The following is a 23,776-nucleotide window of genomic DNA, read 5'->3' on the forward strand; positions in this document are numbered from 1 at the left end:
GTGCTGTACATTAAACAAGTGAGCGAAACATGCCAGCCAACGAAGCCTAATCTAAATTTGTGACACTCCTGGATGAAGCGGCAGGAAACAGCAATAGCTATGAGGACATAGTTATGTCACGGCTCTGCCATCAGGTTTTTTGGTGAGACTTAACTCAAGGTTTGATATTTGAATCAAAAATCTCAAACTGGATTTTCTACAGAAAGGCCAACTGGCAATTTAAAAGCTTAAAAAATCTAAGCTTTACATCACAGCTCACTGCCTAGCAACCCAAAATAATAACCTCTGTAAGACACACACACACACACACACACACACACACACACACACACACACACACACACACACACACACACACACACACACACACACACACACACACACACACACACACACACACACACACACACACACACACACACACACACACACACACACACACACACACACACACACACACACACACACACACACACACACACACACACACACACACACACACACACACACACACACACACACACACACACACACACACACACACACAGGAAGGTAAATCAACATCTTGCCATGTCCACTTCTCTTTTGGTTTGCAAACCTGCAATGCGCGTGGGACTTGAAGTGTTACTTCTGCTTTCAAGTAAACACAATCATGTTGCCTATGTATGCATTTGAGTGCTTTACTGTGCAAGTAGTTCACAGAATAACCATGACTTGTACCTGACCTTTAGATACGGTGAGAAAATAGCACCCCTCCTCCTTTCATACATTTTGGCACAACAAAATAACATATCATAGTTGTGCAATGAAACTAATGTATGCATGCAGAAAAGGCCATATCGTTTTTTTTCTCAGAATGTCAAATGTTAAACGAATGTTGCTTGTTTGCTCAGATGCCTTTTTAAAGCAGATACCCCCCCCCCCCCTTCTTCTGAGCACAGTCCCAGCTCCGCACAGTCCTCACAATATATGCCTTTACAGTTTATCAGACCTGCCCAGCTGTGTATTGCAGTGTTAACATGCAGGGACCTGTATTGGCTACCATCCAGCGGAGGCACACGCCAAAGCTTGCTAGCACATTTGACCTAGCCTGCTCCTCATCTCATGCCTTTTAGCGTTTCTACACCCACTCACGCAGCTGCACACACACACAAAACTACCCACCATGGAGCACACATATTCAACAAACATTATTAAGAGCTGGATATAGTGGTTTTTTGATCCACAGCTACTGCCCCTGTGTCAAAGCCCCGAGAGTATTTAGATGAATAGCAAAGAGGAGGAAGAGAGAACTTCTCAAGAGATAAACAGCTTGCACATCCCACATGGGCATGGGAACATGTGAAGCAGTGTGTGCAGGTACAACTGGGGGCAACACAAACAACCACGTGAAGTATGCACTGACATGCATAGGATGGCAATTTATTACAACTAGATACTGAACAGATGGGTGCCAGCATAGGAGAGGTGTGCATACGTTCCACCCACTAGGTTAGGTTAGACAGTGCACACGCACACACACACACACACACACACACACACACACACACACACACACACACACACACACACACACACACACACACACACACACACACACACACACACACACACACACACACACACACACACACACACACACACACACACACACACACACACACACACACACACACACACACACACACACACACACACACACTTTTACTTCTGCACCTTCCACAGCCAACCAATTTTGAACAAAGTCCAATATGTGTTCCCTTCCTGGTTTGATAAAAAAAAAAGTAAATTCTTTGCACTTTTTTGACATATTATCCTTAGCTACTTCATTATTAGCCTGTGTAGTGTTTTTTTAGGATGCCGTCATATAAAAGTTTATTAAAAAATGCAATTCTAAACTGTAGGGGTGGGGAAAAACACTTTTTATCAAGCTATCATTAAACAAGTTGTTTGAGCTGGAGTGTGTCATTGAAGGCAACACCAGTGAGGTTCACGCGTGAGATGTTAATTTATGTTTACACTCTTGGGGCAAAAAAAGATATTAATTACACGGTGTGAACAAAATGCAACTTACCAATTAAAGTGAGAGTGACGCGGTTTTACTTCACCTTCTCACTGCGCTTGTTTTAATGCGCCTGCGTTACAGGTAAGCGATACAACGGACGCATTAAAAACTGCAAATTTAACTTTAAGCTAGTTCGTTTCATGTCTCGCGCCCACTTGAGTCGGCTTTTGAGAGATAAACACAACACCTCTTGAATTCAGGGTGTGAACGTAACACGTCGTCGGTAGTTCCCGGTGGTTTTACAGAGCTTACCTGCAGGTTCAAAACAGGAGGCAGCCTCGGGCACCACCGACACACCTTTGCGCGCTCACTGTGTCCGGTAGGCTCTGTCATATCACGCTGCTCTGTTGACTGTCGAGTCTGGAGCCCTGTAACGTGCTTTTACACTCGTCTGTTTCCGTCCCCAGTGTGTGTGTGTGTCAATAGTATCCAGATGCTACTCGTGTGTGTGTGTGTGTGTGGGTGTGTTCGGCTACTCCACGCCCATTTCAACGCAGGGCCAGGGTGCAACACCAACAGCCTCCTTACATTCATAAATGCTCCCATGGAGAGCGGTTTTGACATTGAATAGCTAGATATGTTGTGCAGATAGCTGACATTAGTAGTCAAAAAAGAACATTTCAGATATCTACAGGGAGATTCTTACAGTACAAATGACGTCACATTTGCCATCCATGTGTCTTGGACTTTCAATTCTGGCTATCCACACTTACATTTTAGATATCTAGAATAAACATTATGGATATCTGTAATGCAGTTCTTAGTCAGGAAGAACAGATATCTACATTCCAGTTGTTACCAGTCATAACTTTTGGTTTCAGATATTCCATTAAGTAGTTTTGACTATCCAAAACACATTCTGACTATTTAGTAGATCTCTTTTTTTCTTCCTTGTCAGCTTTTGAAAAGATACATTCAATTCAATTCAATTCAATTTTATTTATAGTGCCAAATCATAACAGAAGTTATCTCAGGACACTTTACAGACTAGGTAAAGACCACACTCTATGATAAACAAAGACCCAACATAGATGATGTGTTATACATGTTCTGCGTTTAGTTGACTGTTGTGTACTGTATTTAGTTTTTTGTCTTGTATGAATGTTCTCAGGTATTCTGTACTCTTGTTATAATCTGTTCATGTCAGATTGTTAGGAAATTGCAGAGACCCCAGGAAGAATAGCAACCGTCTAAGACAGAAGCTAATGCGGATCTTAATAATAAACATTAACATAAAAATGTCATTAGGGATATGTGCAATTTCAATTTTCTTAGTAAGAATGACATTACAGACATAATGTTCAGTCAAATGTAATTGTGCATATCTAGAATTGGACTTGTATGGCAAAAGTGACGTTGTTTGTAGTCTACTAGTAAGAATGATGTTGGGGATCTCTTAAATTATCATTCTGACTGGTAAGATTTCAGTTGTGACAAGGAGAAATGGTGTTAGAGATATCTTAAATGTAATCACAGATAGGAGTGTGATTCTTTTAAATGTTTGTAAAAAAAAAAAATGCTTGCCATTTTATTATGCTCCTAAAAACTACTAAACTGTTGTGGTGGACCTTGCTGCAAGTGTTTATACTCTTTGCAGAGATTGTTTCTACATTAAATAAATAAAAAAAAGTGCTCGCATGTGATAAGCACCGGAGAACAGCAAAGTGGAGACACTTGTGATGTTTTTCCCGGGAATACTTGCATGTCCCAGCTTGAACCTAAGGCCCCAGGCTACACATTCAACACAGGCAGGAATGCAGCTGGTACACTTAATGAAGCGAGTCTTGAGGAAAACATAACACATTTAGTTTGACTATTTGCGGGTATCATTATTTATTACATGCTATTATTTTTTGATGGCGGTATAACATTGAACGTATACTGTACGGCACATTGTTGTATCACAATAGGATTTTGTATTTCAGACCTGACATTCGATTGACTGTAACACGTATAATGTAAGTTTGTAAAAAGTGAATTCACAGTTAAAAGGGCCCAGAGCTGTGACATCACAACTGTAGGCTCCTAAGTCCTGACCGCTCGTTTAAAGTCAGTCCTCTTTGGATTACGCAATTTGATATTTTCACAGTTGAGGACCTGCCTTATAATCCAAAAAGACATGGAAATCTCACTTCTTACAATATGGGATCTTTAAACAGTACTGGCATATAGGAATACTGCTGGATACCGTTTACTGTTTATGTTGTAACTTAACGTTCACTTTACTTTTTTTCTGTGCTTTACAGTACCTTATTAATTATATAACAATAAAAATAGGGATATTCTATTTGTTCTATTCTAAGTATATTGTTTAATGAAATGTTATCTACTATTCTACTTGCATTTTAAGGAATTACATTAAACTTTAGTTTCAAGTTCATTTGTCAATCTAACAATTAAAAAAAATACAGTTTGAGTAAAATACCATTTCCTATAAGACCTGTATATCTTCTACCTCATATGAAATCAAAAGTGACAGAATCCCAGGCTACAGTATGAAGCATCAGCCACATGATGGTGACAGAGTGCTGCAGTGTTGTAGCTTCTAGGCAACTGTGTGACTCATGTAAGAGCAAAACAGGCCTTTCTCACTAAAGACATGTTGATATGTCACAGTAGGAAAAGCAGGGGCATAAATAATCAAATGTATGATGGCTGTATTCAATCTATCTGCTTCAGTTTCAGGGTTATGGTATTTTGCATGCTGGCTCACTGCAACACTAATGTCTTAAGGGACACTTGAATAGAACAGATATTTCTTCAGATAAATAAAGATATTCTACCAAAGTAGATTTTAATTGTAGATTCACATGTCTTCTATAGCAAATATACTTGCTTTGCACCTTTTTTAACATTGTGTTATTTGCATGTTGTGATAATCAAGATTCAACTATGGTAATTCAAATCTTAATGTAATGTCTTAGGGAGAATACAGGTATATTCAAGAGAAATAAATCATGTGTTTTACATTAAGGTATGTAAACGTGTTCTAGAAACCCTAAATAAAAGTATGAACATGAGCATAATTTGTCCTCTAATTACAATTCTTAGATTCTTGTACTTAATATTTTTTAAATACTTTTCTGATTTAGATTTGCATATAAAACATATTAATCAACACAGTAGTTTATAAAGTAAATTAAAGAATTACAAACTGTATCCAATAATACAATATCCCCTTAGAGGAAATTACATTTTTCAATTTTCACTCTTTTATTTATAATAAGTATGCTTACATTTGATAGTTTGAAGTCCATGTTTAGACTGTCACTGTGGTATGTCTCAAGTAAAGGATCTGAGTAGTTCTTCTGCTGTGAATGTTTGGAGATTGTAAAACCAGAAATTCCACAGGAAACTCACAAAATGGCCCACCACACAGTGTTTGTTGTGGTGCGGGCTTTGTGTTCTAGAAAAATGGTCCAAAGCCACAGTGTACGTATACAACCTCCTCCTCAACATGTATGCTTAAAAAAGAAGAGACATTTTTTATATTTAGAACAAAATAATGTTAAATTCATTACTGAGTTCCTCAAGTTTGTGTTTTTTATGATTCAGGAGTGGGTGAATTTAAAGAGCTGACGTATTTTACTGTCTGGACATACAAGCAGTAAAATGAGTGACAGAAGAATAGAAGAGAGGGATGGGATGTCTGGAGGACAGCAGTCTGTCTTCCTGTGAATCTTTTGCTCTGTGGCTCCTCTTTTGTCCCTCCCTGCCACGCCTCCAGGGGTCGCCTTGGAAACATGTTTTACTGCTGGCAGCCATATAAATACAACATTGGCTCCTGTAAACTAAAGCTGTACACAGTAACACTCAATGCCAGGGACACTGCGAACAAGGGGGCTTCAGCTGCAAATATTAAAGGAGCTACACAAGGGAATGCGATGCATTTGCAGTGAATATTTTATATTATTCACCATCATTTTGTTAAAGGATTGGATTTACTTTGCCGTGTGCAACAGAGACTGAACAAGGGGTACAAAACGGGCCGGATTAGATTCTTCTGAACCTGATCTGTTGTATTTTTCAGCTCAGCATGGATGCAAATCTGCATGTGGATAAACTGATGGATGAAGCTGAGTCTCTTCGTGGCAGGAGAAGTGAGCAGAGTCTTCTCAAAATGTTGACTGAAACTTTTCGGGGCCTTCAAGCTGTCAGACGCTGCACATATCATCATAATGGAACGGCGGGTGGGAGGAGATGCATAGGAGAAGAACCAGGTGGAGGCGGAGGAGAGGAGATACTTAGAGGCGCTGAAAAAGGGATGCTCAGTCCTGCAGGAGATGCGGGGGGTGATGAAGAGAAAGGGAGAAATGCTGATGAAGAGCAGGAGGAAAGAGAGTGCAAGCAGAGAGTTCTGGGAGTGCTCAGAGAGCTGAGTGTTTTTCATTCTGACAGAGTGACAGCATGGAGAGGAGTTCTCAGAGAATGTGTCCACCAGTCTCCACCAGAGGGCAGTGATCAGCCAAATCCATACACAACAGGTACTTCTGATACATGTCTTTCTCAGCCTTTCTGAGAAGGTAAAGAAGTGTTCAAATGAAATGTAAGCATGAGAAAACACAACAATCCATAGGTTTTAGAGCCTAGTTCAAGAATCTAAATTATCACTCAAATATGCTGTTTTTAAAGTACCATAAGTATTATTTTATTGTGGTACGTCTGTTTTGTTTCAGATACGGAATGTAAAGTCACACATTGTTCAGACTCCTTCAGTGAGACTTTTCTGAGTGTTGGGGAGAACATAGAGAACATTTTGGTTAGACTGAACACAATCATAACTGAGCTGGGTGAGGAAATCCTCAACTTATGTGTGGAGGAGGCCACGGCTGTGGATGCAGCACTCCCGCAGACCGGAGATCCAAAAGCACCAGAGCAATCCGAAGATGACAGCAATCAATCCCTTGAACTGGACTCTGGGTGTAAACAGGAAGTTGAAAAAGGAGATGCTCAAAGTCATACAGTGCAATCACCACACACGGAACAATCATCAGACTCCAGATTCAGCAGGTCTGACTGCAATGATGTGGAAGAGAAGGGGAAAGAATCAGTGGTCAAAAGTCAAGGGAGTGAAAATGAGAACTGTGTTTCTCCTGAAAGTTACACAGAAAAGGACACAAATAGGGAAAATGACAAGGGCAAAGAGGAAACAAACAATAAATGGATGACGGTCGGGTAAGTTTACGAAATCATAACATTTTTGTCCGCATTAAACCCTCAACATTTAGTTTGAGCTCTAAAGTGTATTGTCCACGTTGTCTGACAGTCTCATGTATTCTGGATCAGCTTGTTCCAACTCTCTAATGAAGGAAGATGTTTACATTGAACAATTTGTGTTTTTTATAGCTTTATCATTCCATCACAATTACACGTTTTTGGATTTTATACATAGTTCCTCAATATTTAGCCAGACATATTTGGTATGGTTAAAACGCTGGGACCTTCACTACACTTTAAAATAAAGTTTTTTTCTGTTTGAACCGTGTTTGGCTGCACAACATGATAGAACACGACTGTACGATTCTATGTTATGTTCTGCATCCCCCTCTTTATCCCACATGGGACCAGCTTGTTATTCTGGACATGATTTCATTCCTTCACCTCATTTCCCCTGCTCACTGATACCGAAGCAAACGCTCTGCAATAGTTCAGCACACGGTGCACACGTTTCGACCACCTGCCCTGCTCATACAGTTCAATGTCAGGTCAATGCTCAGATTTGTCCAAAAGCCAAACAAATCCGGAACATTCAGATCAGAGGGAGAGACGGAGGCTGGGAGAAACTGATATGGAAATGTACGTGCTCCAGCATTTCAGGAAAATTTAATATGGTTAGACTTTTTTTTGCTAGAGATGTAGCTTAAATATGATGTACAATATTTCTACTACTACTGACAAGAGAAAAACAGTGCTGTATCAATGATGCATGAAGAAAAATACGCAATTTAAAGCGGTTCTTCAGTGCAGTTTTTTTCCATTTGTACTTCAAAATATTATCTGTACATAATTAGGTTTGTATGTTTTGTACATATAACTGTTTGAAAATGATTTCTAGGCTCACTGGTCAACTGGAGGACAGTCATCCAGATGTACCGGACACATGTTTTATCAGAGCACCCATGGGTGTGGCTGAAGTCCTGAGATGTGAGGCGGCCGACACCCTGAGCTGCCTGATGGTGACCGGCTCAGAGGAGCTGGTCAGCAGAGTGATCAGGGTAAAAGTTCAGGATGGAGCTTACGTCCACTTCCCCGTGACTGTGATTGTGCCTTTCTGCGCACGTTACCGCGGCAACTACAGGGATGTTGCTGTGAAGATAGTTGACGGAGAGAGGAGGGCAAGCTATGTCACTCCTGTGACCACAGAGGGCACGTATGGAGGGAAGAGGGTAACGTTCTATTATTATTTACACTCAGTTTTATGGGCACTAACTTTTATTTTACTGTCATTTCTATTTATTTATTTTCATGATATAGGAGACCTTTTCTAATTTGGTTCCACTTATTGTTTTAAGAGTAATGCTCCACATGTTGTGCGGAGTGGGCATGATTTCTGGTGACAGTTTAAAATTGTGTTTGTTTTTGTGCATTCAGGGTAATTTTTTATTCATAAAATGATAACTGCAGTTTGTGAAAGACACTATGTAAGTTAGTAATAGTTTAATTTAGAAAGTGGTCAGCTGTAAAAAAATAATTACATCATCTGCATACAAACAAATCTGGCTAGATGTACCTTCCTATGTTGTTTATGAAAATGGAAAATAGGAATGGTCCTAATGTAGAGCCCTGTGGTACACAGGATATTTAGGACTTTGAAAAGTGTTCCTTCTGAAAGATAGTTTCTGAACCAACCTGATGCATCTTAACTGACATTGCTTTAACTGCACCATGTTCTGACCTAAAGCCAGATCAATCATCAATGATTCAAATGCTTTCCAGGATAGATGATTTAATGTATGTTCTGTTTATGTCTTTGTCAGGGCTCGTTTGCAGAGGTAAGGGTGTACTTCCTGGGTCTGTTTGCTGTGGTTTCCTGTCTAAAAAGAGAAAATTACACAATTCCCACAAAGGGTTTATCACTCAAGCTCAATATGGACCCCAGACTCTGTCTGAACTACCTCCCGGGATCCTTCACTGCCCCAGTAATGGCACAAACTATGGTATGAAATAATGACTTGATCACTATGCATCTGTCTCCCAATTTACTTTTCACACAAGCGTATTATAACAGCAATTATAGGTTTACTCCACTGATTTATGTATTGTGGGCTGTGTGTGACTGATAAGTTAGTAAAACATCTTTGTAAATTTGAGATCAAACTTTTGAAAAAGAGCCCAATGTTTAAAACATTGAAATTCTTCCAGATTAAAACAGAGACATAGTAAAGGAAAGAGACACATAAAAAGCAAGCGAGAGAAGCGGAGAAGAACAAATACACTGCTTATAATTCACAGACCTTTTTTTCACAGATGTTTGTTGTGAGATAGAAAAAGGAACAGCTGCAGCTGATATTTGAATTGACTTCTGAGTCCAATCTTCTGTGAACTAACTCTATCGCAGCAGTTTGTCGCTTGATCTTACGTCAAAAACTAACAGCTCCCCCTCTACATGGCTCTCTTTGATAAAACAGCATGCTGTCTGCAAAACAAAAGTGTTGGGGGAAAAAATGTCACATCACAAAGAATCTCGGTCCAAACTCCTGCTTAAATAATGCACAACAGCTGTTTCCTCATCTGCCTCAGATCCAGCCAGTAGATGCCGTCCTTCTGGCTGCCGTCAAGTCCAGAAGCGACGTCTATCATTTTGTGGTGTCTACAAGTCCACTGCTCTACCTCACACACCCATCCTCTCAGCCCCTGAGAAGACCAGTCACAATTACCGTCCCCTGTCCCCCAAACCCGGAAAAGAAGAGGCATGCAAGGGGACAAGGGGAGGAAAAAGAACACCGAATGTGGCCTGTTAGTGCCTCGCGACCATGGGATCAACCTGCTTCGCACAGAAGGAGGTGAGTTAATGAACTGCAATACTTTAGGGGTTCATCGGCCAAAACCGAGACCAGTTGTAGACCAGTTGTAGATGGCAGCTCCCAGATGAGAATGATTATTAACTACTGAAATGTATTGTACAACCCATACACTGTATTGTGAATACAAATTCAACAGGTGACTAAATGAATGGCCATGTTAGTCTGTCAGTTGGTCCATTGCTTTTGTCCAAAGATAAATATCAACTCACGGAAATTTTGAACAGACGTTCATCATTCGAGATATCCTCACGACGTTGGTGATCCCCCGACTTTGCTTTTAGCGCCAATGTGAGGTAGAAATTTGTGGTTTTGAGTGAAGTATCTCAAAAATGTCAGAATAAATTGTATTAACAAATAATGTCTAGATCAGGGGTTTTCAAAGAGACTGTGGTCCTCCCCTCAGACAAAGCATGGAACAAGGCGCTCCCCTTAGTTTAGTTGCTTAGTTTCGGTCTTTTCCTGTATACCTTTGGGATCATCATCATGATATTTTACCCCATAGACATTCAACAATTGAGCCAAGATAGCCTTATATTGCTGTTTGACTCTACACAAAATAGAAGAAATAGTAATGTCCATGTCATTAGTTTCTGACTTTGGGAAAGTCACACCCATGTAGGCTATTCTATGTGATTTTCTTTTGATAACTCATGTAATATTTTTTCCCTTCTGTCCACTGAATTTCCCCTGCGACACTTCGACAACCTCTGGTTTAGATCATTTGAGGTTTGCAGTGCATGTGTGAACAGGGCTTTAGTCTTGTTATACAGATCTTGTGTTTTGAATGTTTCTGTCAGAATCCTGGGCGCCTCTGTGAAGTCTAAGGAGATGTCCGACGAGCTGCTAATTGTTCTGGGTTCAAGAGACAAACAGTGGAGCGTCCTGGATAAAGTGACAGTCAGGAACCAGCAAAACGGACTGGTGTCCTTTGAGCTGACAGAGAACTTTGACAGGTTTGCTTTTTTAGATGCATGCTAATTTAATGGGCTGCTGAGAATATATAGGCTACAAGGCTACTGACAATTAATGGGTCAACTTTATAGTCCTTTAAACATAATACAGTTGATCCAAAAAGATTTACAGGACAGCTAGGCAATTGAACTAAACCGAAATCCATAATTCAAGAAAGATGGAAACACACCATACAGTACTAACCCACTAACACAATCAAAATCAGTGTGTACACTTTAAAGCAAATGAGGAAAAGTGTGTTTCTTAGAGATAGAAATGGACCGAGGGCTTGAGGGGTGGCTCTATGAGAGACAGACATTTTGGAGCTTGGTTGTAGTATGTCGTGTTTATAAGACACTTTTATGGCAACAGGAGCTCAGATATAGAGTTCTGACAGTATTTCAGTACAGATGTATTGTTTTCTGATCATGTTAGTAGCCTTGATGCAGTGCTCTGGAGCCAGTTGGAAGATGCGAAAGGACAGTGAATCAGATATGAAAGCCAGGATGATTTTCTCTGCGACTGCAGCATTCAGTAGATACGTTGTTTTACCTTCCAACCCAAACAGATCAAAGCACAAACTGCAATATGAGGCAGAAACATCCATAGAAAGACTACAGACAGTGCAGACAAGCCCACGGTCAGACTCGTAGGGTAACACTCATTTGAAGTGTCATGTGTGTTAGATCCAGTGCTGATGTGTCCGGTTCGTCCCCCCAGTAAAAGAAAAATCTGAAAAACATAAAATATTGTATCAGAAGAAGACCTTTAACAGTTTCCTTTGAATACAGTTGTGTTGCGATGCCAGGCTGTACTATTCCTATGTCTCTCACCACATCTCCTCGTGCCTGTGCCTTGGTGCTAAAGTCGATCAAACACTGTAGTGGACTCAAAGGATAGTAGGTTTTCAGCTTGCTGTTGTTGTTTCCTATACGCAGTGTCAGAATGGACCGGCTGCTCACTCCAAACATGAGGATGTAAAAAATCCTGCATCTGACCAGAGGAAAAGAAATACTCTCAGACATCACAGATTAAAAAAAAAAAAAAAAGCAAAACAGTTTTAATTTGATTGTGTACCTTTTTGCTAAGATGCAGTTAGCATCTCTTGTCAGTTGCTTCTCTGGAAAACAGCCTAAAACCTGGAAATAATGAGTTCTGTGCAGCGTTGCTCTTGTCATATCAAGGAGGCTGTTGAAACTGGATCACACATCGAGACCATTTAACAATATTTGGTGAAGACAAGGACTGAAACTGACGAAACAAAATTATGTGTCTATGAGACAGTGATGAGTAACTTTAACTCTCTCCAATACCTGTCAGTGAAATACAGCCTTTTTACTTTTCTTTTTGCCCCAGAGTTAGCCTGCAAGATACAGAAAACATAAGTAAGTAATTACAACGATTACACTCAAAACTGTTATGTTGTAGGTTTTTTTTTAGTTTTGGGGTAATTTAATGAGGTGCAATTTAAAGGGGATAAATTCAGGTTTCTACTTGAAAAAAATGTACATGCTTAAACATTCAGAAAACAAAACCGTGAATGACTAACAGCTCTGTAGCAGAACTTTCTATCTATATGTGGCATAGTTGCGACATCACAACGGTAAATAAGTCCTGACGGCTTGTTTCAATGCACAGTTTCTATATAGGGGCTATGTGCATTTCCCTGTGGATTGAGAATTTTGCTTTCACGGTATAGCACCTCTACCTGCTTTATAACAGTAATGAAAAAAAGTGGGAAACATGGAAATTTCAATTCTTACAATACAGGACCTTTAAAAAAGGGCATTCCAGTGTTTCAGCAGAAGAGAGCAGTCATGTAGATGTGGGTGTATCTACTTTATCATACCTTGACAATATGTGTGTGAAAAACAAAACAAAACACGTAGAAGCTGAGCAGCTGTAACTAAAATGATGCTGGTCCACCTCTAAGCCCCAGCCTTAAGGTGGAATAAGTTGGCGCTGAGCAAAACTCCCTCTGAGTTCACTAAAATAGGAATAGCTGGTTCCATCTTAAAGTTCAATCCACTTTACAGCACTTTAGAGCAGGAGTTGTTGCTAGTTAGGAAGTGAAAGGTGGCAGCAAGACATGGCATATTATGTCTTGGGGAGTTTGTAACATTTATGTACACTGCACTGTTATGTTCACAGCTATAGCGTTGTTTCTAAGCCTAGTCACATGTGCTTGTTTTGATGTTGTCCTGTTAAGATTACAGTTAAAACAGTTGCAGGTTTCTCACAATGGGTATATGGTATCGGAGGCCCATGAGCCTGATGAATGTGTTTGACAGGCGCAGCAGGTTAGCAGGGTTCTGGGCCGTCCTCACAGCCACATCAATACACTGACTACCAGCAGTGGCCGTCATCAGGAGTCCTCCAACCACATAGAGAAGGGAGAAAACATTGCCCCTGGCCACAGATATAGAGAGAGAGAAACAGAAAATCAGCGGGTATGGATTTCCATATTCGATTATATCAGTTCATTTTTTAAGTCCTGTGAAAATGATGGATCCTTACTTGTGGACAATCAGCTCTGGTGGAAACTTCAGCATGAAGGGATTTGATGTGTGACGCCCAACAGCAACAATGGAAACCTGTTTGTGCATATTTACAGCAGACTTCAATTTCAGTGTTCGGCAGGTTCCCTTAAAGCCTCAAGTTTTCGTGCACTTTATTACACGCACAAATAAAGGACCAATTCTAAATAACTAAAAGTTTGAGATATTTCTATACCAGAATCAGCTTTAATGGCCAAGTACGCATACACTCACATGGACTGTATTTGAGATATTAAAGCTTGGGGCCACTTGGTTTTTACACCTCCTGAGAATTTATTTCTATTTTAATCGAAACTAACATATTGATATTTCTTCTTTTTTGGCTTTTAGTCAAAAAGCCATTGAGAAAATGTTTTTTACCTCACAAACATAACCTCCAAAAACTTAACGACATTTATATCATCTCATCTTATTTTTTTATCTCTTTTATAGGCTATGTAAGGGACCGTGTACAATGTTAAGTATGAAAAATAAAGCCAAATTAAGCTTAAAGCAGGTCACAATTCACATACACACATTCACTCATCCAAAAGCGGTCAGAAAAGTAGTAGTTTGCTAACAATTGCAAATCCCCTTAACTTTAATACGTTTTTTTATACTGATACGGGAAAAACATTTAACCCAGCCATCTTTAATCCAGAGTCAAATACATAGACAAGAATTCATCTAGACATACTCACCATTCAAGAAAGTCCTGTTCCACCTATCCAGGGTTTTATGCCTTTCATGTTCAGTCTAAGGCATCGCATGATAAGAGAAGAACTGTGACACAACTAACCAGTGAGCTTTTCTTTACATAAGGGATTTAAGAAAGGCAGTGTGGATAAAGGGGGAGCTAAATACTTTGAATTCCAGGCTTTAGCATTTTCTGCCAGAACTTAAGTACATGGTAGAAATGTGAAGCAATCTCTAAAATAGCCATAGATAATAAAATAAAAGTATCGGATTCTGTTTTAGTCCCATTTAGGAGAATTTAATTATGAATATGAAACCTAGTTGTAAATTGTTCAGACTCTCATTAGTTCTCTCCTCTACTATAATTCTCGTAAGTCTATATTCAGGCCCACGATAACAGACTCATCTCTTCCCTCTATTCAGCAATAATCTAATCTCTCTGCTGAGCTCAACTTCTTAACTTTACTCGTTTCTGCCTTTCAGACTGCTGGTGGTTCGTTGCCTGTCTCCACTGCAGCCTTGCCAGCTCACCTCTCTGGCAGAGGAGCTGGAGGAGTCGGTCCGCTGCCACGCGGTCACCGTCGTCCTTCATCGTAGACAAGACGAGCCTCACGTCATCCTGGTGGCTGCTCTGCCCAGCAGAGACCTCAGCTGGGAGCTGTCCAAACTGCGAGCCCGGGGCTACGGCGGCCTCCCGGAGACCTCATCGGAGATCTCCATGTGCGAAGGAGACCAGCTTCTTCTCCGTTTCAGTGGCAACATCACCTCCACAGGTAGGGTGTGTGGTGAGGTTGACAAGTCAGTATCAAGTTTCAAACACGCGAGGGTTTCGGAGAGCAAACACTTTTACATTTGCATATTAAAATAGGTTAGAAAAAGGTTTATAAATATTATTGGCGGGGTTTGGTCTCCTAACAATGCAGTGGTATCCATAAACCTGCAACCTGGCAGTCATTAGACAGTGAGCCCCTGGGCACAGACCCTCTACTCTGTCTACGTAACAACTATGTCATTGTTTTGTTTCTTTCTATGGTCATTTTACTATTTGTAATCATTTTGTGTGTCTTCATTGTCATTTTTTGTCTCTGATCGTTTTGTGTCTATTTTCAGTCATTCAGCATCTCTTTGTGATCATTTTGTGTCTTTTTTTTTCCCAGCAACATTTTATGAGCCCCTGACCTCATGGGCCCTTGACCTTATGGGCCCCTGGGTCTGTGCTTGTTAGGCCGGTTCAGTAATCCATTTCCTTTCCAAACACACATGAAAGTAACCCTGAAGGTAGCTACAGCAACTTAAGTAATAAAATAGTTGTCGCTGTTGTTTGGGAAGTTAATACCTACAGGTTTGTCTTCCTGTTGCTTGTCGCCACATAACTGGATGCCACAGATCATAAAAAAAGAAGAAATTGTATGTTTGCACAGGCAGCCAGCAGAATGCGTATGTGTTCACAGTCTCAGGTGTTTTCTTTGACGTTTTCATTCTCACTTGAAGATGACATGCCGAAGATTTCGTATGTTGTTTTACAGGAACTCAGACCCACCGACATGATGTCCCACATGAGCGAATCACCTTCCACAGTCAGCAGAAGAATCACCTCTTGGTGCAACTAACTGAAGTGGACCCCTTTGGGAACTACAGCTCCCCTTCTTACAAGGGCACAGCCATGTTTTACAAGGTCACCAGAGGTCAGCTGGAGTATCCAGGTGACGGATCAGCCCCAGTGGACATAAAACTGCTGGGAGACCCTGTCTGTAAGCTGTCTCTGACATTACCCAAGGTGCAGAAGCCTTCACAAGGAATTTACCATTGTACATTGTGTTAAAGACTTTGACCTTCACAATAAAAGCATATCCTAACATTTTATTCTCTTTCATTTCAGAAAGTGAAAACCATTAATCGGCCCATTACTGCACGGGTGAAGTTATGCGAGGAGGCAGGTGGGTGACTGATGATTTGAGGTACTTTTTGTGTTAAAGTTGATTATTTATTGCATCACTTTGATTATTTTACATAAGATGTTTCCTCCATTTTCCATCAACATGTCAAAATGATCTCATATCTCCCAAGTAGTACAGATCTTTTTTGAATTTTCCAACATGTTAGTGTTTAAAATACAAATACATCACTTTAAGTGCACCAGTGTCTCCATCTTTTCTCTCTTGCCCACCCACACAGCTGATTCCCTGTCAGACTCTCTTCTTCTCTGGCTGTCTGGAGAGCTTTCAGAGGAAGAAGTAGCCCTTCTGGTTCTCTCTCTGCGTCTCCGTCGAAGCGCTGCTCAGCTGGTGAAGCTCTGGGCTGGGGACAGCCTGTCCACCCAGGCCTTCCACGTCCTGGCCATGTGGAGGAGGGGGCTGCCGGCTGCCACACACCAACCCAAGGCCACTCAGCTGGCTCACTGCTTGGCAAAGAGCGGCAGGCCGGACTTGGCCAGGGAGTTGCTTCTGCGACAGGCTGCAACCACCAGGCAGGGCTCACTGAGATAAGGAAGCTTAAAAAGACATCTCAGTGCTTTTTAAGTGCTGCTTTTTGTCAGATATTGCTGTGCCTGCCAGATGAGAAGGTGGCAGTAGTCTCTTTGAGCCACAAGGGGTCAGCATTGTACTGTGAGAGTCCATGCTCCCTTCTACACTTGAGTTGTCACTGAGTCAAGACTCAATTATATCCAGCAAAAATACCTATTTTTGGAGAGAAAATGTATTTTTCTCCCTGATTTCCTCTCTTGTTAAGTATCCTATGACCCCCTGTATTTTCTTGTGACCCACTGGGTGGTCCTGAACCACAGGTTGGAACCAGCACTGCAGGTAATAAGTATTTCTTGCCACACATTTGAAGCAAAAATAGCTGCAGATCACCACATAAGAGTGAGATATCCAGACAAGGTCAAGTATTAGAGAGTAGTACCTCATTCATGTTTTATAATGCAATGCTTTTGTCTAGATACAACACAACTGGATAAGTTACATATACGTTTTCTTATATGTAGTGAAGATACCTTAAAGCTAGCTAATACCTGAACACACACTGTACAATATGTTAAGCGTGTCTGTTGCTACACATTTAAACCCATATTTGTTTTTGAAGCGTCAATATCTGGCAGCTCCTTCACATCCCCACTTTGTTTTGTAGTTTATCTCCACAGACAGGTAGGTGATTTACACGACCAGTCAGCCATCTCTTCTCTCTGTGTAAACAAACGCTGACACGGAGCTGTGACCTCTTTTCAGCTCCCTGACACCGAGTCATCTTTAAGACTTTACAGTGTCTGTTGATGATAACTGATTGGATGACAATGGCTTCTTTCTCAGTATAATAAAATACATAAATGTTTTTTTATAAATTGGAAATACCTGGAATATATACCGTATGTGGTTTGTATCTGTTTGGAATATTTTAACAGGTATAGCTTACCTTTGAAATAAAATGAAACACTGATATGCAAACAAATCCTCTACATATTTTAATTGGACACATGATAATTACACGAGGGACTCAATCTACCTACAGCCATAAGCTAGCGTTACTAACTAGGGAACAAGGAACATTTTATTAGGCAATTGCATTTTGTAGTAAACATATTACTATGAAAAAACAACAAAACAATGCAGTTTCTTTATATACATGTTGTCTGGACCACTGAGCTTACGTAGCCTGTCTGTCATTTGTTTATTGTATTATGTATCGGTTAGCCTTGAAGGCCATACACTGGAGATCAAAATTAGAGAACAAATTATAAATGCTTCGGCGGATATTCTATCAAATCCTGAACAATAATAAAAACAGTATTTCAGAATGAATCAAGTATTTATAATTTGTTCTCTAATTTTGATCTCCAGTGTACTTAGGACTTTTTTACAAACATTCAAATGTCAGTGGGCGATGGTATTTTCATAGAGCTAATTTTAGCTTAATTGGCTAGCTAGCTACAGCTGATCACCTGCCAGCTGGCATTTCAGCCAGGAAAACCGATAGCTGAAACGAAAGACCTGCTTTTGTCTGTGTCTCTCTAAAATAAGTTAATTTCAAAGACATTGTTTTAAAAGTTTCAAAGAATTGATGGTAAATCTGCCACAGTTATCAACGTTGTTTTTGATGTTAAAATGTGCTCTTTTTTATGAGCACTTGAAGGATGTCTGATCTACAGTATGTTGATATTAAAGCTAAGGTATCAAATATGGTCAAAATCTCCAGAAGAGCTACTAAAATATTAGTAGAACTGTTTTCTAATCTGCTGTTTTTGAGGTCAAGAAGAACGTTAAACCTCAGCTTTCAGTCTTTAAATGCTCTAAGAGAAAGTTGAACCTCTATTTCTATATAGCATATGTAAAAATTAATTAAGAGTGAGAAGGTCATTATCACCAATTAGAACATAAGTTTCTTGAAGGGGTTTAATCGGCAATAATGGCCTACTCGCTCTACATAATACTGATTATGTAGAAAGTACTGATTTAAAAATGATTTGATTGATTTCAAAATTCCCCTCAAGGGTCTATGATCTGAAATTAGTCCATTTCAATGGTCCGTTATACTATCTGCTGTTCAGAAATGATAATAACCGTAGAGTGCGATAATTGACCAATCAGAATTGAGTATGCAACAAAGCCTCCATGTTTTGACTCCATGTGATGGACAGCCACTAAATGGACCTTGAGGTGAGATTGTCCTCTCAAATACTATGTTTCACTTAAAAAATCTTATCCTCGGTTGAAGTTGGTTTGTACTGCGCTACGATGAATCCCTCCAATAACTAAATGGTGGGCGGAAGACGTGTTCTCTGTCTTTTTAATGACATTTGCCAGCGTTTTCTTTTCATTGGCCAGGGTTTTCTTTTTCATCTGTCTTCAGAGCTTCACGGCCTCAGCTGTGTGACATTCTGCAGGCTCTGAGCTGATGCAAGGGGGTAATGATAGATGCCATGTGTCCAGGTGGGGAGTAGAGGACTCCCCGTGGAGACCTCCCAGTGTTGCAAACGAGGGTGGGGTTAATGAAGTATGAAATGGTAACAGGTTGAGCTGATGGATTAAACAGGATGATCGTTGCTTCTCCTTCTCTGTCATGTGCTGACAAAAACGTCACGTCTATTCATTAACCTTTTCTTTTCCCGTTGTGTCCTGCCCTATTGTTCCTCAGCTCGAAACTTAGATGGACCTATTGCTCTCCTATTTCTCTTTCAGATACTTTATAATCCTTCTTTGCTATTATCTACCCACTTTTCCTTCCATCTTTCCCTTCGGTGTGATTCTAAACGGAGGTGTGGCATCACTAGCAGGAGATTTTTGCACCTCGAGTGTGTGTGCCAGAGGGGGGTATCATTAGTCTGGCACAGGGCCATCACACACACACACACACGCACGCACGCACACACGCACACACACACGCACACACACACACACACACACACACACACACACACACACACACACACACACACACACACACACACACACACACACACACACACACACACACACACACACACACACACACACACACACACACACACACACACTCTGAGGGCCGTGCTAGAGGTAAATGTCACAGAGGGGGCTCCCACAGCGCTAGGAAATCGTTTCCCTTCTCATTTTGTCCCCCTTCTCTCCCCCTCTACATTATTGAAAAGGCCACGCAGCAAGGCTCTCTGGGAGGTTGCCCGTCGTCCAGTCGAGGAGGAAACGCCTGATGAGGTGAAGAATTCCCGCAGAGTGCCAGCATAAAGACATTCTGATTAAAACCTCATATGTTTCATCATTCACTTCATCATTCTCTTCTTCGTACAGAGAGCTCTTGACTTTTTCCTTTGCAGGAGTGCTCACTGACACGATCAGTCACTGCTCTCACACTTCTTGCTGTCAAGGTATAATAGTCCTATGTGACTGAGATGCAGAAACAGCCATGGATTAACATAATGCAACTGAGGCGGTTCATCCAGAGTTATCTCCTACTTCTTTTCTCTCGCATGAAAGTGTAGATAGTTAATTTGGCTGTTTAGGCCAATTAAGTTATGCAAGTCTATATATTGGCTTTATTGCTGATTATTTTTGTTTCAAGGGTTCTTTAATTATCCAGGGTCTTGTTTACTCATTTAGGCAATCATACACACTGCACTGCCTCACAGTAATTTAGATCTAAGCACAGTCAAAGAAAGCTTAAATTATAAGATGCTGGGTAAAAAGCATATCACATATAATGTTTATTGGTTGCAGTCTCTTAGCAACACAGTCAAAGTTATGCCCATAAACATAAAAAGATTCATGTGATTTGAAGTCAACAAATGCTGCAAATTAACTTATTTTTCTTAACATCTGTTCTTTCAAAGTGACTGAGAAGCGCTTAAAGGAATCGTTCAATATTTTGGGTAAAACAGTTATTTGCTTTCTTGCAAAAGTTAGCAGAGAACATTAACGTCACTCATGCGTGTATGTGTATGTGATACTACAGCTAGCAGCCGGTTAGCTTAGCTTAGACATAAACAAAGTGAAGCAGCTAGGTCTCTGTCCAAAGGTACAGCAGCCTACATATCTGTGCTGTGTGTGTTAACACATACAAAAACTGATACGTAAAAACAAAGCGTCAAGGGGAGTCATGTGCTAGACCAGTTTTTGGTTGAAGGGAGTTCCTGTTTCCTGCTTGCAGTAGCTTCATATTTATTGTAGGCGAGTGGTATCAATCTCCTCACAAGTTGTGTCAACAAATCAGTTTAAAATCATAATGGACATACATTTCGAAACAAATTGGCTACCCTTGAAAAAACTAGTGTTAAAAGGCAAGCACTCTAAGGTCTTGCAGGTCTTCCGGGTCACTGAACTGTCCTGAACCCTGTGATGGGTGAAAGATGGAGACAGCTTCTGTGTGGCTGCCCATTCATATAAAAACAAGGATGGATCAAGTCTCAGGGGTAATTCTCAAAACTGGGCCTGACTCCAGTCCGCTATGTGTCTGAGTGTGTGCGTGTGTGGGGGATGGGGCATTGAAATTGACAGAAAGAGACCTCTCAGGTGTACTGCTCACTGGTCTCAGGCTTCATTTGTCCCTCATCTCAGTGGCAGCTGGGCATCTGTGGCCTGAAAGGGCCCCAGTATACTCTGCTATTTTCAGTGTTTCTATACATCACATGCCTGATATTTAATAAAGGTTGCTGATATTGATTAAGCAACAGGGATTTATCACCTGACTCTGCAGTTCCCCTCAGCTACAGAGCTTTATAGCATCTTTTAGAGCATAGTTTTGGTTATAGGGATACAACTCTCATAGAGCTACTTTTGGCCTTAGCAGTAAAAAAAACTCTAAAACCTGTCTGTGTGGCACCTGCGCAGCACCAAACAGCAGACAGACAATGTTAGCAACTTGCTGGTGAACGTGATGGAGCATTTAGCAGCTAAAAAGACATATATTTCTGTCAGGAGTTGGTGGATATCAAAACCAAAAGATCAGTTATTGAAGTTTTAAGAGAAGAAATAATTAGTAAGGAGTTTCGAAAATGTTTAAGACTGTATTCAGAAACCTCTTTAAACGAGCCGTCAGGACTCAACTATACTATATAGGTGAAAAAAGCCGCTACAGTGGCATTACAGTCATTCCCCGGCTGCAATGATGGTGCAGAGAGACAGACAGATTATATGCAGAAGACCTGGAAATGCTGACCAATCAGAACAGACTAGGCTTTTTTGGGAAGGGGGTCTTAAAGAGACAGCAGAAAATAGGTGGCATTTCAGACACAGGGTGAATACAGAAATATTCAGACAGACAGTATGAGAAAAATAAAGTATGTGTTTTTTTTATTGTAACCCTGTTCTAGTGTGGACCTGAAAGGGAGCATTATATGGGACCTTTAAAGTCAGGCCTTTGTCATCTAGAGGATGACATGATGGGTTGTTAGTAGGGTGATCATAGCTTAAACTAAGTTGTGTTTTAGTTTGGTAATGTTAGCTAACTTTAGTTTAAGTTTGTCAACTAACAAACACATTTACTGAAATGTGCTGCAGAAGAGTTTTTCTGGTAATTCTGCCCACACACTTAAGCTGGGAAAGCAGAGTGATCCATTTCCAAACTGAAACTAATTGGAAAAACTGCTCATGCTGAAGAATGAATTAAGCAGAGCATTAGCGCTTGAGACCAAGATCTAAAAGGCCATTGTTGAGAACTTTTGTTCAATTCCAAAACTCTTTGGATGCCATTTTGGAAGATAAGCCAGTGTTTTTCGATGGGAATTTGGGATTGCTGATTGGCCGCTATGCCAAACTCTTGCTGGGTTGCTGTCAACTTTGTTTTTGATAAGATGCAGGCAAAGCTGGCAGCCCCATTCATATAAACTGCACTCAAAATTGCAGCAGTGTACAGCTTATGTATTGTGCTCTTCATCGCACACTAAGCATACATTTATGTCATTTTTCCCAGTGGTCCATGGATAAAGATGAAGTTAAAGTGAACAAACGTGTGCATGCACATGCTCACAAAGAAAAAAAATGCTATTCCAGCAACATCCATGTCCCTGTTGACCATTATCTGATGGAATTAACTAGGTTTTGTTTACTCTGGAAATCCTCCAAGATTGTGTGTGTGAGATGTGAGAAAAGAGATGAAAAAAATGGTTGGGATGATGGAGAGAGAAACGGAGGGGGCGGCAGCAGGGGTGAAGAGGTGCGAGAGGGGTGATGGAAGAGCGGATAAACAGAAGAGAAGGGATGGGAAGAGGAGCAGAGCGGATGAGAAGGTGTGACGGGATGGGAGAGGGCAGGGGAGAGAAGGTGTAGCAACAGTGTGTTCACTGGTGTGTGAAACCGGCCTGACATCTGTAGTGCGTGTGTGTGAGTGTGTGCGTGTGTGTGCGTGCGTGCGTGCGCGTGAGCGTGAATGCAGAAGAGAGTCATGGAGACTGGTTCGATTTCTCCTTCACACACAAACACTTTAGGTTTTGCGGAGAAGATCTTTTCAGGGTTGGAAGGTCAAAAAGAGTGCATGACTTGGCCTCCCGGGATAGTCATATTTCACACATAAAGAGCAGTGGGCACCCATATAAACACAAACACTAACTACTTAAACTACAGAATGCAAACAATGAGGTCACTTTGTAACACAACCGATTTTATAAACGATTTATCATTCATCAATCAAGAAAACTATTTCCATTCCATTTATTTTACTTTTTATACTTATGCTCCAGTGTCTCTGGCTGTTTTAAGCTTGAAAACCCTGCACCCAGAAGTTTCTTCAGAGTTGCCCGTTTAAACAGCTCCATATCAGTTCACATCACTAAAAGCCAAGGATGGCTCACTTGAGCTGGTAACTTGTACCTGTGCAGCATATAAATACACTTAGGAATTGATTTGCAGCTCATTGTCTGATGTCATTATCCTGCAAAAGTCACAGAAGTGTCGATTTTTCAACCCGCTGTCTTACTCTTTGGGCATCGTTCCCCTGACATCCCCACGTGTGTGACGAGCTATTTAAAACACAGAATGAGCTCTGTTGGCCTGTGAAATGGCTTTCACAGGATCTACACTATG

General features: G+C 40.7%; 2 protein-coding genes across 6 annotated transcripts in view; one reads left to right on the forward strand and one right to left on the reverse strand.

The window, feature by feature from the left end:
• Positions 1-2,453, reverse strand: part of arap2 (ArfGAP with RhoGAP domain, ankyrin repeat and PH domain 2) — a 120,912-nt gene extending 118,459 nt beyond the window's left edge. For all 5 annotated transcript variants that reach the window (XM_083937154.1, XM_083937153.1, XM_083937151.1 and 2 more), the window contains exon 1: positions 2,318-2,453. The gene's annotated coding sequence lies outside the window, so the exon portion shown is untranslated. The remainder of the gene's footprint in view (positions 1-2,317) is intronic.
• A 3,648-nt stretch (positions 2,454-6,101) lies between these two features.
• Positions 6,102-16,759, forward strand: dthd1 (death domain containing 1; the record flags this gene model as incomplete). The annotated part of the gene is made up of 10 exons (XM_083936909.1): positions 6,102-6,549; positions 6,742-7,240; positions 8,121-8,451; positions 9,043-9,222; positions 9,806-10,068; positions 10,887-11,042; positions 14,757-15,046; positions 15,800-16,050; positions 16,153-16,210; positions 16,449-16,759. The coding sequence occupies 10 exons, from the start codon at positions 6,102-6,104 to the stop codon at positions 16,757-16,759; spliced, it is 2,787 nt and encodes a 928-aa protein (XP_083793035.1).
• Positions 16,760-23,776: the final 7,017 nt, after the last annotated feature.

Source organism: Echiichthys vipera, assembly GCF_963691815.1.
Source record: "Echiichthys vipera genome assembly, chromosome: 22".
NCBI lineage: Eukaryota > Metazoa > Chordata > Actinopteri > Perciformes > Trachinidae > Echiichthys > Echiichthys vipera.